The sequence below is a fragment of the Loa loa genome (genome assembly GCF_000183805.2).
Source record: "Loa loa unplaced genomic scaffold supercont3.214, whole genome shotgun sequence".
NCBI lineage: Eukaryota > Metazoa > Nematoda > Chromadorea > Rhabditida > Onchocercidae > Loa > Loa loa.
In genome coordinates this window covers 62,519-76,740 of record NW_018108394.1, presented here as the reverse complement: position 1 = coordinate 76,740, position 14,222 = coordinate 62,519, and the positions used below count along the sequence as shown (strand labels likewise).

Below are 14,222 nucleotides of genomic sequence, written 5' to 3'. Positions count from 1 at the left end.
GAAAGTTCTTTTACAACTATAGCATATGTAAGTGATTCTTTTACAACAAATACGCAAGTTGGAGAATTCAGTTTAAAGGTCGTAAAATTAGCAAGATTCATGTGAATGAAGCAAATAATTATAAGGAATTGATGAAATTACTCATCGGTGATATTAGTTTAATCCAACGTCACAGAGGACACATTTTGAGTAGTTACTATAAAATTAAACCTAATTACAGACTATTAAAGACTAAAGATGGGCGAATAACTTTATAACTGTTATATAAACACACATACGCACATACACACACACGCACACACATATACATACATACATACACATACACACACACACATACACACACACACACACATACACACACACACACATACACTCACACACACATATACATAATTTATCTTATTATCAAAAAAAAACAAAACATGAACAAAATAAAAAAAGGAAATAAAATAATAAATAAAAACAGAAAGTGATGAGATAAGAAATTTGTTAATATCAAATAACAAACTGATAACAAAACATCTCTTCGCAAATGATAAATCAAATAGCTATAAAATTTTCCAAACAAAATTAAATTATTAAAATCGAAATATATCCGTGAATCACTACATAATTAAAGGTAATTGATCATAAGTCATATGTCATATACAATTAGGGCTATAGACTCATTGTCATAATAAATTATTAGTAATAGCGGATGATAAGACAAAAGAAAAGTTGTCTAAAGAAAAATACCTTGCTAAAGATTTATACAATCATTTTGAATTATGCAAATAAAAAGAATGAAGCATTAATCTTAATTTAATTAATGAAAAAAAGAAAACAATAATTGAAAATCATTAAAATTCAAAAATTTTGTCAAAACTATTGCATATAAACGTATCATTTGTACACTTTTTAGGTTTGCATGTAATTTGATTAATTGCATGTTTCATTCTTCAATGCACGTAACACGTTGTCCATTTCCATCAAACTATTTAGGGAATGTCATGGGTAGGCTTTATAATCAAAGATTTGGAAAGGACTTCATATACACACTTGCTACAGACGCTATAAATGTGATTGTATCTTTTCAACCTATACCAGTGGTTTTTTTTTTTTAAATTTAAGTTAAGAATAATATATACGCAACTGGCTCTATATTATTTACTCCTAAGGGAAGAATTTGCGCCGAACTGACTTCACTCTTTACTACTAAGTTATGGCCTTATGAGCTAGGGTGGTGACAGTGAAATTTTCAGAACGTAGGTTTTGTTCGTTTGTGGTAGATAGCCGTATAACTTCATCTCCATCTACTCTGATCCATTTACTTAGGTTTAAGATTAGAATAGTCATTCTTCTAGGATGATTACGGGAAGTTAGCAAGCCTAACCTGACCGTAGAAGCACTTTGACCTTTCAATTAGGACCTGTCCAGTACGGGAGATGATACCGTAGGTATTTGCTATTGCAAGCATGACTTGCAACCTCGTAAGGGTATGCAAGGTTTTCCACGGCGACATGGAGGATATCCGTGGAGAAGTGTGGGAATTGTATGAACGTGGGAAAATAGCTATCCTCAAGGGGTAAGCAATTCGTTGACGAGAGAATGTGTTGATTGGGTGTCCTCTCTCTATCGAAGGTTTTTTTTTTGACGTATGCTTGTGGTAATCCAACGTGTCATATAATTTGATGGCTAATTTTTGATGAAATTTGTCACCATTATATGATAGATAGGGAATTGTCTTACTCAGTTAGTTGACATCAAACTCATAAAGACAGGAACTTGACAAGTGTTACACGTAACTTTCTTGATGCATCTATTCTTGTGTTTTTCATTTTACTTCATTCTAATGATCATTGTAAGAAATTACTAAAGTGAAGTGATAAGTAATTATATTCTTTATCATTTGAATTATCTTGATGATATTAGATAAAATATTGTGAGGAATTACTAAAGTTTGATAATATGATTATATTCCTTATCTTATGATTATATTCCTTATCTTTTTTTTGATAATATGATTATATTCCTTATCTTTATATGATTATATTCCTTATCTATATTTCCTTAAGTTTGATAATATGATTATATTCCTTATCATTTGAATTGTCTTGATAATCTTAGATAGGATGAAAAGAAATCTTATAATATTCATTGATTTAAGAATAATGCTAATATGAAATAATATAGATTAGTCTATAATTCTCATTAAAATATGACAAATTTCATGTTCCTTTTTCTTTCTGAACATCTAAAATTTCCGAAAAGGCTCTCTTTTCTTTGAATTTAATCCGATATTTTAGCTAATATTTCGAAAATTGGCAAATTTCTCAGTCAAGTAAAGATATTACTCAATAATGGTAAGTTTTACTTATGGTTATTCAATACTTTTATCTCTTCCGTTTTTGAAGGTTCATATTGAATTGTTTTTTTTTATCATTTTATCAAACGATTGTTTGGTGAAAGAAGTAAATGCTAACTAAATAATGCTTATTTTACCGAGCTAAATCTATCAGAAAATTTTCCAAATATCATTTCTAATTTTTTAACTTTTTTTTTACTTGAAGGTAATTGTAAATTAAACCCAAATTAATTAAACTCAAATTACCTTGCTTATCTGTTGACCTTTTACACCTCTCACATCGATTCCATATCGTGATAGCCTGAGATTATAAGTTTATTTAGAAACGTAAAATTTATTTCTCACAGATCATGCTGCTAAATTTTAATAAATTCATATTTAGGCATCTAAAAGGAAAGGTTTAACAGCCGATGAAAAACGATCGCGAATGTTAGAATTATTTTATGAAAGTAATGAATTTTTTCAGGTAATTTTTTTTTTTGAAATATAGTGAATTCTTTCAGGTGACTTTTTGTTGAAAAAAAAAAAAAAAAACGGTTTATACTTCTTGTCATGAAGTACTGGCGGTTGATCCATTATTTTGATGGAATTTTTTTGAGCCAACAAAGAAGGAAGGACAATGATCTGAAGCGAATAATGATCTAAAGAGACAATGATCTAAAGCACTTGTTTATGTTGTAATACGGGTTGTTACAGTTTGGAAGGAAGTAAGAGGATTTTAAAGATGCATGCTATCTTATAAAGCGATTCAAATTTTGTGAATTGCAAATTCAAGCAACTATAACAACAAGGTGCTGTTAAGTAATACTGTTACAAATTAGCCTAGAATCTAAAGTTATCCTTTTGGAAAATTCAGATGAAGGATCTCGAAAAAATTGCTCCAAAACAGAAAGGAATTGTTCCGCAATCGGTGAAAGAGATAACGCAATTATTGGTTGATGAAGGTTTAGTTGAGTGCGAAAAAATTGGTACGTTCGTTTGCTACTGGGCATTTCCGTCACAAGCAACGATTGTAGTAAGATTCGTTTCTTCTCATTCTCTTTTGTTTTCTTATCATTTTTTAAAGTGTTGGGAAATGATGATTAACTTTCGAGCTAAACCTATCGAAAATTTTTAATCATTAGAACGAGCAGCTTTTATATTCTAAGGACCATAAGCAACACTTCGACATTATAGTAAATAGCTGTACAAACAAACAATACAAGTAATTCATCGATGATCCAAGTTGAAATAAAAGAGATAACAAGGATTAAGCAAATTATGGTAAATGTGGAAAAAGAAGCACTTATTGGAAGACAGATTATTTTAATGATATAAGATGTAGAACAGGTCATTTCTCATCAGCGATATGCATGTCTATTTTTATCTAGTTTCTTCCAGAATGCTTTCGAGATCCTTTTCGAGAATAAAAGGATCAAACTTATTACTGATTTTATAGCATCGATTATTACTTCTTTTTTTTTAATTTTAGCGTAAGAAGCAGCTAAAAGAATTAGATGAAAATATTTCGAATTTGGAAAAGATACTAGAAGAGGTGAAAGCCGATATTGTGGAAGCAAAAAAAGGAAAGGAAGTTAGTTTTCAAAAATGTTCTTATATGATCTCGAACGTAATAATTGATCAAACTTTGATGGGATGGTTTATAAAAGCTAGCAAAATGAATCTGTTCTTAGAAACCGATGAGTAATCTTGTTCAGCACATATTAAATTTATCATCAAGAAGTACTGCACTAACTGAACTGCTCTGATGATTTTGGGAGATCGTGGTATTTAGCATTAAATTGTTATGATAATAGTACGAAAAAGGTTTCTGCAATTTATCTCCCTATCTACAGGCAACGGTAGAGCGGAAAAAGTTAAAATTAGAAATTGATGAATTGCAAACGAAGCACGAGGCATTGACGAAAAAATTGGAAAAACTAAATGAGGAAGGCCCAGAAGCTGTGGCTCGACTTGAAAGTGAAACGGCTAAGATTCGTGATGAAGCAAATCGTTGGACCGGTGAGATTTTCCTGTTTTTCTTTCATCTTCAGGTAATAGATTCTCTGTTGGATATCTATTCTGAGGAACAGAAAGTTCTTATTATAAATCTTTAGGAAAAATAGTTCTGCCAAAAGCGTGGAATTCATGGTTGAATGAAAGATGAATCTTTTTTTTTCTTTGCTGAATCGTAATTTAAAAAGGGAAAAACAAAGTTTAGTTTTTCGCCAATGTTTCAGAAAACATATTTGCGGCGAAGAGATGGTGTAAAAGAAATTTCAACGTCGAAGAAAAAGTGTTGAATGCGCAGTTTGAAATACCGCCAGAACTTGATTATGTCGAATGAAGTATTAATCATTTGCATGTTTTGTTTACTGTTTATGGATAATCTATCTCAATGTTGGTTAAATAACATGGTTTTTTGGGTTGAAATTTCAAATTCATACTTACTTAATCCTCCTATCTCTCTCTCTACCGTCTCCTAGTATTCCTCTCTTTAATTAAGTCTGGTTATTTAGACTGATTCTAATTCTGTTCATAAATGTTTAAATATTTAGAATGGTACTGGACGAAATCCAATCCATTCTTTACAATTTTTTTTTCCAAGTTACGAATAATTTTTATCGATTATATCTTAACCCACATATTCGACTGGTATTCGCCATAAAAACAGGAAATGGTAACTTTGGGCATAATGCGAAGGTGAAAAGATGCTCAGTTGCAGGGATTTTAAGTAAGCCATAAAGACATTCACGTGACGCAACAGTTATACTTTTGTATCGCCGGAGCATTTATTCATTTTCACATTAATTCCGTCATCAGAATTACGGAAATTAGCTATCCCTTCAATTTAATCAGCGTTATGACATCATTCCGACATGTCCTTTTTGCAATACCACCAGAATTTGATTATGTTAGATTATTCCCTTCGATGCCTTCCTCTGGATGCGTTATCAGTGATCAGATTAAAGTTGTAGGCTTACTTCATGAAAATGCATTCTCAGTAAGCCTAAATTTTCAATTTCACCATCCATGTCTGATGGATTTTTTGCTGTATTATATCAAAATTTGTTGGATAAAAAGGCTGAAAGATCGGGAACAAATCGTTAAAATCAGATCAGAAACAAAAAATTGGAATAAGCTTGAATCGGAATGATCGGAAATAAATCGCCAAGATGAATGTGATATGTGTTGCAGCCGAATGAGAGTTACAAATGATACAAGCCTAAACCATAGATATTATGTTCATGATAATGAATTTACTGTCGTAACATTCTTATGTAAAACAGAAATTCGTTAACTGAGTTCCGTGAACTTTTTAAATTCCAACATCTATTTTAAACTGTTAATTTTGCAGAAAACATGTGTATTAAATGTTCTGTAAAAGTATGTATAACACGGTAGCTTACCTCTATTTATTAATATTTCTAATTATAAAATACGATTGCTAAGTTTTACTTCATCCAGGTATGATTTCTGAAATTTATTTTAACAAATTTAACTTTTAAATTAATTTTCGACAGTATTATTTTAACTGTTTCATTCTGCTACAAATACCAATCTTCGTGCAATGTTCTTTTCTTGATGCATAGATTACTTAAAGTGTAAAACTGTTTATGTCTTATGCAATAATGAGATTTCCAATACTATGCTACTAATTTCTGTACATTTGAAGTTTCATCGATCATCCATAATGTTGATAATCATAATACCCTATAAGCTATTTAATTTAAATGCAACATCATTTTGTACTAAACAGGAGAATGGGAATTTATCTTGATTTCTACTTGCCGATTCCGATAAATCTTTTTTTTTCTGAATAAAAATCTTTTTTTTCTGGCTAAAATTTTTGCCATATTTACTTGTTTACTTTCCGGATAGTCTAGTTATACTTGATAAAATGAACTTTCCCAAGGGTAAGTTTGTTAGAATGAGAGACAATAATAAAGTATAATAATAATGTTAATCAGTGGATTTTTATCCATGTTTTCAATTTCTGAAATGAAAATATTCAAAATTTTGCAGTAGTTAAAATGGATGATGAAGGACAACGTGCAGCCGAAACAATCGAATCGTTATCAATTGGTCGTGATGCTTCTGAACAACTCTTTGGAACTCCATCATTGATTGGCTCACAGCCATCAGCCAATTATGGGCTTTATGAGAAGTTCGATTTTACATTTTTGAAAGAAATAAGATTTATCATTTAAGAACTAATATGTCAGACATATACAATCATTGCTATTTTAGTATCATTTATGATACCAATACTGAGGATGCATTTATTGACGTGAATAACGACATACTAACGGTACGATTTGATTTTCATTTTCTTCTTTTTTTTTTTAAAGCACAATTTTATTCTAGAATTTTGACAGTTTTTGCGATTGGAACGTAATAGACTTATTTCAAGGAGTAATCCCGAAATAGTCTGGGAGAACTTTGATTTCAAAAGTTTCTTTTTTCCGAAATATGCTTAATTCATTTCAATTGAGTATTCATCAATAAAATGTTACCAATTTTTTTGACAAAGAAATGATATATTTTGATTTTCAATTTATACTTCGTTTGTTATTGTCTAAATTCTTCGGGACTGGACAATTCCTTTTATTTATTGACAGTGATAAGTAAAGATCATAGAAATATAAATTTTTCAATATAATTGTAGCAATAAGCTGATGTGGACAAGGAGTACAAAAATTACCACTAAAGTTAGTCTATTCCAAAAAAAGTAAACAAATGATTATTGCAAATATTTTAGTTGAACATACCACCAATGGATTTTGAGCGAACAACAAGTGAGGATTTCGCCGATATTATATTATCACAACTTGATAATCGAGATGTAAGTGTTTGGTCGCTATTCGATGTCATATGAAATGTCTTATCTATTTACAGTGAACTGTATGCCTTACATCAATTATCATCAAATATTCATATGTCAGGTGTTCTATTTGAATGCTTAATTTAGGAGAATTTCTCTGGTGATTGTGGCATCGATCCATCAAACGAAATAAATATTGGTCCGTTGAAATCAGTACCACTTTCGGCTGCCAGGTTTTTGAATTTCTGTTCCTTTTTCTTTTATCACAAAATATTTAGCATGAACTGTAAGCTTTTTTAAAATCCAATAAAGTGAAATCGATGATATTTCAGATCAGAAAATGATACACTTCAATTAGAATTTGATGTGACGGTGGAAGGAGGGCGTCAGAGTTCTTATATCGTAAGTATTTAAACTTTTTTTTTTACTTTTTTTCGTTTATTTGATAAGATTGCAAATGCAAGCAGGAATTGGCTACATGTTAGGCTGTGAAGAAAGGCATATTCCGCCTACTATTATACTGTTCAGTTTAGTTTATTTCATTTAATCAAGTCAAAAATAGCTGACTTACTTGTAATAGTTTTCGAAATTAAAAAGAGACGGCGATTTACTTAATCAATAGAAATTTGCATTTCTATTTGCTTAAAAATACAAAAAGGGAGGTCGAGAAGTTTGGTTGTTAAATCGAGCATAGTTTTTCTCTCAATTTCTCTCAGAAATATTTGTTTTTAGTTCAAAGGTCGCTCACTTTTTGCGAAGATGAATACCAATGTCATATTTACAGTGAAGTGTCCTATTCCTCCTCCCCCAAAATCGTTTATTCGAATTTGTGCTATCTATTCGGATAACATTTATGCTAATGTTCCGGTTCGTCGATGCGATTATCATCGTTCGCGGGATAGTGAGTGATTTTCTTTCGAAATTTTTAACTGAATTAGAAAACTACAAAATTCATTTAAGATGACTCTGCAAACCCACAAATGATTGTGGTGGCTGCAAAATTTTTTTGCTATCAGTTAAAGTTCTGAAACGAAAGGAAAATATTTTTATCACAGTTGCAATAATAATTACACAAAGATTTCATCATATCGAGCAATATTTTCTGGACTTTTGCAGAAAATCAGGAAGAGCATTTCGTAATTGTAACCAATAATTCCAAAGCGCAACATCTGACAGAAAAAGTAGAAGGCGAAGAGGGATTCCGTTCATTTGCAATTGTGCCTTTCGACGCACTTCATGCAAATAAATGCTTGGCACTACAGTTTCGATGCTATTCATCTTGTGCTGGTGGTATCAATCGGCGGCAAGTGGTATTGTGTTTTTCTTTGGAGAATGGGTAAATTTTTATTTTTGATTCAGATGCACCAGGTAACTGTTTTCTCGTAAATAACATCAAATTTTTTTATGCTTCATCACATATTGTAGGAAATAAAGTTTGAATTAGTATTACATCAAACTTTAGTGACCAACTACTTGGCGACAGTAAGATGCATCTGAAAGTGTGTTCACTTCCAAGTCGAGATGCAAATTTGGATATTGCTAATGTGCCACGTACGCTTTCGTTTTCGTCATCTTAAAAAATTTTCAATTTTAATTCAAAGGAAAATAGCGGCAGAGAATAAAAATATTCTTGTATATAAACACATGTTTCAGCATTTAACAATAGTATTCAAAGTGAAATATTGTCTGCAGATTAGGATTACAATAGTTATTTTGTTTTTGTTTTTTTTTTTATCTGACATCTGTTGCATATGTTATCGATTGATTGGCTTATTGAGTACATGCAACGAGCAAATGACAACATATTAGCAGTACTGGTTTCTCCACTGATATGGATATATTTTAGTAATAAATCGACATAAACTGTGATATTTACATAGCACTATAATCGAAGCAGATCACAATTCTACTATTTGAGTAGTAACATAAATCAATGACCTGATGTATTTTGCGATACAAAAATTTATTTTAATTCTATTCTGTATATGGTTATTTTTTGATGCTTTTTGTGAACCAAGTTGCTTTTTCCTACGAAGGACAGTTAAGCTCAAGATTTATTGTCTTATCAGATCTATAAAACTTTTTTTGACTCTATTAGGTTAGAATTGGAATTCTGTGTAAATTCGAAAAATAGAAAAAAATAGAGAATAATTTAACTCGAGAATATCGTTCGAGAAATCGTTTAGTTAAAATAAGGTAGTTTTAAGTTCGAAGCATCGAAGATCGGTTTATAGACTCATACTGAGCAATCCAGGAAATACCAAGGGAAATTCGCTGCAAAACCAAAAGGGTTATTGACATTTATACGGTATTTCTGTCTTATCATAGTATTTAATCTTTAAGTATTACATTTAACACGTTAAATCTAACATCTCATGTTATAATCTTTTGTCTAGGAACAAATTGTACATAGGAAATCAGGTGTTAAAAGAAAAAATGGCTTAATGAAAGGCAAACGAAATAAAGTATCTTAGGTAGTAATAAGATTTGGATATAAGGTAGTAAGTGAGGATAAGCTACTTACAGCACTTGGAATTTTGCATAGCAAGGTTTGGATTTTAATAATAATGATGTAATCTGACGATGATTTGCCTGATCATTCATTACTTATGTTGACTAGTCGATTTAATTTTTCAGTCATCTGGAAATTGCAGTAATTGAACGCGATTGGTTAAATACATCTAGCTATCGTTCAGTAGTACTGTGTTAATTATGGATTTCTTGGTTATCTTCAGGTAACAAGCGTCCGGCTGCCAAACATTATCCGGCGGTTGCAGAAGTTGTTTCCGTTTCAACGAAGAATACACCACAACAGTTTTGGGATGACGATGATACAATTTACTCATTGGAGGTAGAATCTACTATGATTTAATTTCCAACGAAATAGAAAATGAAAATTTTGTGTAAAATTCAATTTCTAGATTCGTGGAAGACATTTGTATAAAATAGTTTGTGCTATTGTTGGTAATTTCGAATTGACCAGAAATTTGCTAAAGGATAAAAGTCAAAGAAATGATAGAGATATGTTGACGGTAAGCGACAGTTCAGGTTCGCTATCCCAGAATACTCCCATTGATTCGTAAGTCACAATTTTCCGCCTTTTTTCTTTTTATTTTTTTCTTCATTTCCTGAATTTGTGGGTTTTTCGACCTTCTAAACATCGTTTTAGGTTATGAAGATATCAAGATGTTATCACTCTTTTTGACTTCAGGAAAAGCTTATCCGGTTTGTATTATTGCAGCTGGCTGAATACTTTGGAATTGTCGAAATATAAACACTTATTTGCTGATCGGTCATTATATGTAATTGCTGATCTTGATGGAATCATCAGTAAAATGGTTCTTTCTTTCATAAATTATTCTTCAATTTTGGTTTATTTTCAACTAACTGAGAAATCCAGAAAATAGTGAATTCAAACGTTATTTAATTCGTCAATTGATCGGTTTATGGGGAAAATTAAAAATGTAATTGTCCTCTATCAATGAAGTAAATCAAATCTCTTCAAGTTTTAGTATCTATCGTCGATAGGTGTTACGGAAGAAGATGCAACAAAAATGTTAAACTCATATTTGGCTTGGTTCAACATTTTCAACGCTCAGCGATTGAGCAGTTTGTCATCCGAAGGTTCTACCATCCGAGTGCAAAGGACCCGTGTAAGTGGTTCCCTTCGCGCACCTCACTCCAATTAATCGAAAATTTCTGTTCTTAGTTTTTGAATATGCGTTCAAAATTTTATAATGTATTTTGGAAAATGTTATCTTTTGTCCAGAAATCGTCTGCCAAAATGTAATGTTTCATTACTGAAGTGTCAAGTGTTTTATCAAGTCTTCATCTTTAACAGCTTGTAAAATTCTACAATTACTTCGATCAAATCATTTTGTATATTTGACACTTGGGAAAAGACGAAAAAATATTTGTTGATAAAAATACAATAAAGTTCATTAAAGATAGTGCTTTTTTATTTTCGGTTTTCATTTCGATTGTTTCCATTTTGTATTTTTTCCATTTAATTGATGTGCCGATCTTTTCCTTTTGTTTATGGTTTCGTAATCGTTTGATAGATTGTTGTTGTTTTTTTTTCTTTTTTTGTTTTTCATTTAATAAGTTAATCTTTCCTCCATACACATTTAGTGTTATTCATTTTATCTTACATCATGAAAGACAAAAAACTAGCTATAAGGCTAATCAGTAATTGCGGCTAGCCGATTTAACTAGCCAAACTAGCCGTCATCAATTGTTAAATTGATGTTGTAAATCGAAGGATAAATCTTAACGTTGTTATAATTGGTTATGCTGGTTAAAAAAAATAAAACTTTTTGGATTAGTGTATGTAATATGCATTTAAAAATTCATTAATTAACTAAGATCTAATGAGAATTTATTTTAAGTGAAGTAGAAGAAAACTGCTTCAGTCATTATTAAAGTGACTTTTGATCATCTAATTAATGCAGTAATTATTTGATAATTTTCAGATCGCTTTTAACTCAAATGAAATCTACTCATTCTGTTTCAAATTTATTTATTTCAATTTAAAATAAAAGGCTAAATAAGTTTTCCAATTTATTCGAAATTTTGTGGGATTTCAAATTATCCTTCTATCATCATTAGTGCTTTTTTGATGATAAGCTTTGAACATTTTTCTAATGTTGAAACAATTATGTATAGAACTTTATATAAAAATATGCCTGAACTGGGGAATTTCAATTTTTCAAAGTAAATACGAACAGGTGAAAATTACTTAGGTGAATCCAATTAAATTCTAATATACCTTATGAGCAGTTTGAGTATTCGGAAGAAATCTGAGAATAAGTGATACAGTGATGGTATACGATATTAATGAGCATACGATAGTATGTAGCATGATATTGATGTGTAAATGATACTGTAATGGTTAGTGTACATATCTTGGTATATGATTAGTATTCGGAAGTCTGAGAATAAATTGATAAATTGTTGGTAGAATCGGTGATATGCGTACATTCTCCTTCTTTCCTATATGTATACCTATTAGTTTTCCGTAATTACGAGACGTTGCATATCCAACATTTCACTGTTTATGTGTGTGTGTGTGTGTATGTGCGTGTGCATATGTATATATGTATGTGTGTATGTGTATATGTATGTGTGTGTATATGTATATATACATGTGCATATATGTGTGTATGTATTACATGTATGTGTATATGTGTATGTATATATATACATATATGTGTCGGCACAAAGTGTTTTTGTGCGCGCAGATGTGTGTATGTATGTGTCTGTGTGTACGTATGTATGTGTGTGTGTGTATGTGTGTGTATGTGTGTGTATATTGAAATGTATGTGTGCAGATGTGTATGTATTTCTTAGGCCTAATAGGCATGTAACATTTAGGCATATGTTAATTCTGTCTAGCTTCAATAACTTCCAAATTATTGCTCAATAATTCATAGAGGTATGGTAATTTTATTTAATCCAAGTAACACTTGAAAACTAAACTTAGTATTTTTCCTGTCAAGATACATGTAATAAATACCTGGAAGGTGACATTTCTTCGGATTTTACTTCTGGGATATGTGTTCGCTATCGAAAATGCAATAAATACCTGGAAGGTGACATGTTTCCGGATTTCACTTCTGGGATATGTGTTCGCTATCGAAAATGCAATAAATACCTGGAAGGTGACATGTTTCCGGATTTCACTTCTGGGATATGTGTTGCATTTACGCTATCGAAAGTGCAATAAATACCTGGAAGGTGACAAGGTGACATGTTTCCGGATTTCACTTCTGGGATATGTGTTGCTGCATTTATGCTATCGAAAATGCAATAATAAAATATCATTCATTTAAGGATTTTCTGGAAACCGAAAAAAATGTGAATTCCCGCGGGAATAATTGGAAATATTGTAACGCTTCATTCCTTTTGGTGATATGCTAAGTAAAAGTTGCTTAATTTAAATTGTTTTCAGGATGTTTTGCAGTTTGATAATTTCAATGCGTTTTTTCCATGTATAAAATTTTTACGAATTCATTAACCACGAAAAGAATTCAATGCTAAGAAAAATACGGACAGATAGCTTTTTTGCTAGAATGATTTAAAATACAGAATTCAATTAGTAATTAACGCCACTACTATATATTTATGGAATTCCTTTTCTGTGTGAATCAAAATTTTGAGCTTATCAAACATTTCTTAGCTTTGTACAAACTGTAAAGTTCGAATTAAATTTTTACTGATTAGATGTTAATATTTCTATAGTTTCCGGACTACTTCCGGACGAACTACTCATTTTGATACATGTAACGCAAATAATTATGAGCAATCACTATTGTTCTGAATAACTTTTGTAGGTTAATGTCTTTCTTCTTTTTGTCTTTTGAATAAGACTCATATTAAAGAACTAATTCCGGAATCGAAGAATAGGAAATGAAAGAGAAGAAAGTGAAGTGAAATAAGGCCATGTTTCCACCATCAATAACCTTTCCCGGTTATCAATTTATCCATTTATTTTTAAATGCGATGTAAAAACAATTGAACCCTTTAGATGGACTAGTTTGATTTAGTGCAGAAATTATGCAACTTATCACAATATCAGTAAGATGAGACCCAAAACCAGTTATATTGCACGAAAAGAAAGCAAGCTAATGTAAGCTATTTGAAAATGCGTATGAAAAAGGAATGACAAAAACATGAATAAGAAACGTACAGCTAGCGATGATTAATGCTTCAGAAATTAAATAATACAAAAATCTGGAATTCAAGGAAAAAAAAATTGAAATAGCAAGTCAATATGAATGTGAATAATTTAAATTCTAAAAACTCCGAAACTGCTAGAAAACAATAAATTTTACGAAATAAGAGACTAATCATAAAGATAAAGATGTACAAAACCTGGATAACCAAAATGGAGATGGAATGATGAGATGTATAAAACCCGGACAACCGAAATGTAGATAGGATGATAAGCATAAAAGCTTCATAAACAAAAGTAGCAAAAGGATTCTGAATGGATGTTTCAATATATATATATATATATATATATATATATATATATATATATATATATATATATATATATATATATATATA

At 30.7% G+C, this 14,222-nt stretch overlaps 3 protein-coding genes across 3 annotated transcripts; all 3 read left to right on the top strand.

Moving 5' to 3' along the window:
• Positions 1–3,203: 3,203 nt before the first annotated feature.
• LOAG_07718 (hypothetical protein) lies at positions 3,204–4,673 on the top strand (the record flags this gene model as incomplete). Its single annotated transcript, XM_003143251.2, has 4 exons — positions 3,204–3,362; positions 3,819–3,920; positions 4,183–4,348; positions 4,567–4,673. 4 exons carry the CDS (start codon positions 3,204–3,206, stop codon positions 4,671–4,673), a joined length of 534 nt encoding a protein of 177 aa, XP_003143299.2.
• Positions 4,674–6,360: 1,687 nt separating this feature from the next.
• On the top strand, positions 6,361–10,840 carry LOAG_07717 (hypothetical protein; the record flags this gene model as incomplete). Its single annotated transcript, XM_003143250.1, has 12 exons — positions 6,361–6,494; positions 6,578–6,638; positions 7,089–7,172; positions 7,299–7,384; positions 7,484–7,553; positions 7,884–8,052; positions 8,268–8,487; positions 8,614–8,702; positions 9,887–10,002; positions 10,073–10,230; positions 10,393–10,489; positions 10,664–10,840. The coding sequence occupies 12 exons, from the start codon at positions 6,361–6,363 to the stop codon at positions 10,838–10,840; spliced, it is 1,461 nt and encodes a 486-aa protein (XP_003143298.1).
• Positions 10,841–12,137: 1,297 nt separating this feature from the next.
• On the top strand, positions 12,138–14,221 carry LOAG_07716 (hypothetical protein; the record flags this gene model as incomplete). The annotated part of the gene is made up of 2 exons (XM_003143249.1): positions 12,138–12,435; positions 14,154–14,221. Coding segments are annotated over 2 exons (366 nt in total), but the record flags the coding sequence as incomplete, so codon positions are not given.
• Position 14,222: the final 1 nt, after the last annotated feature.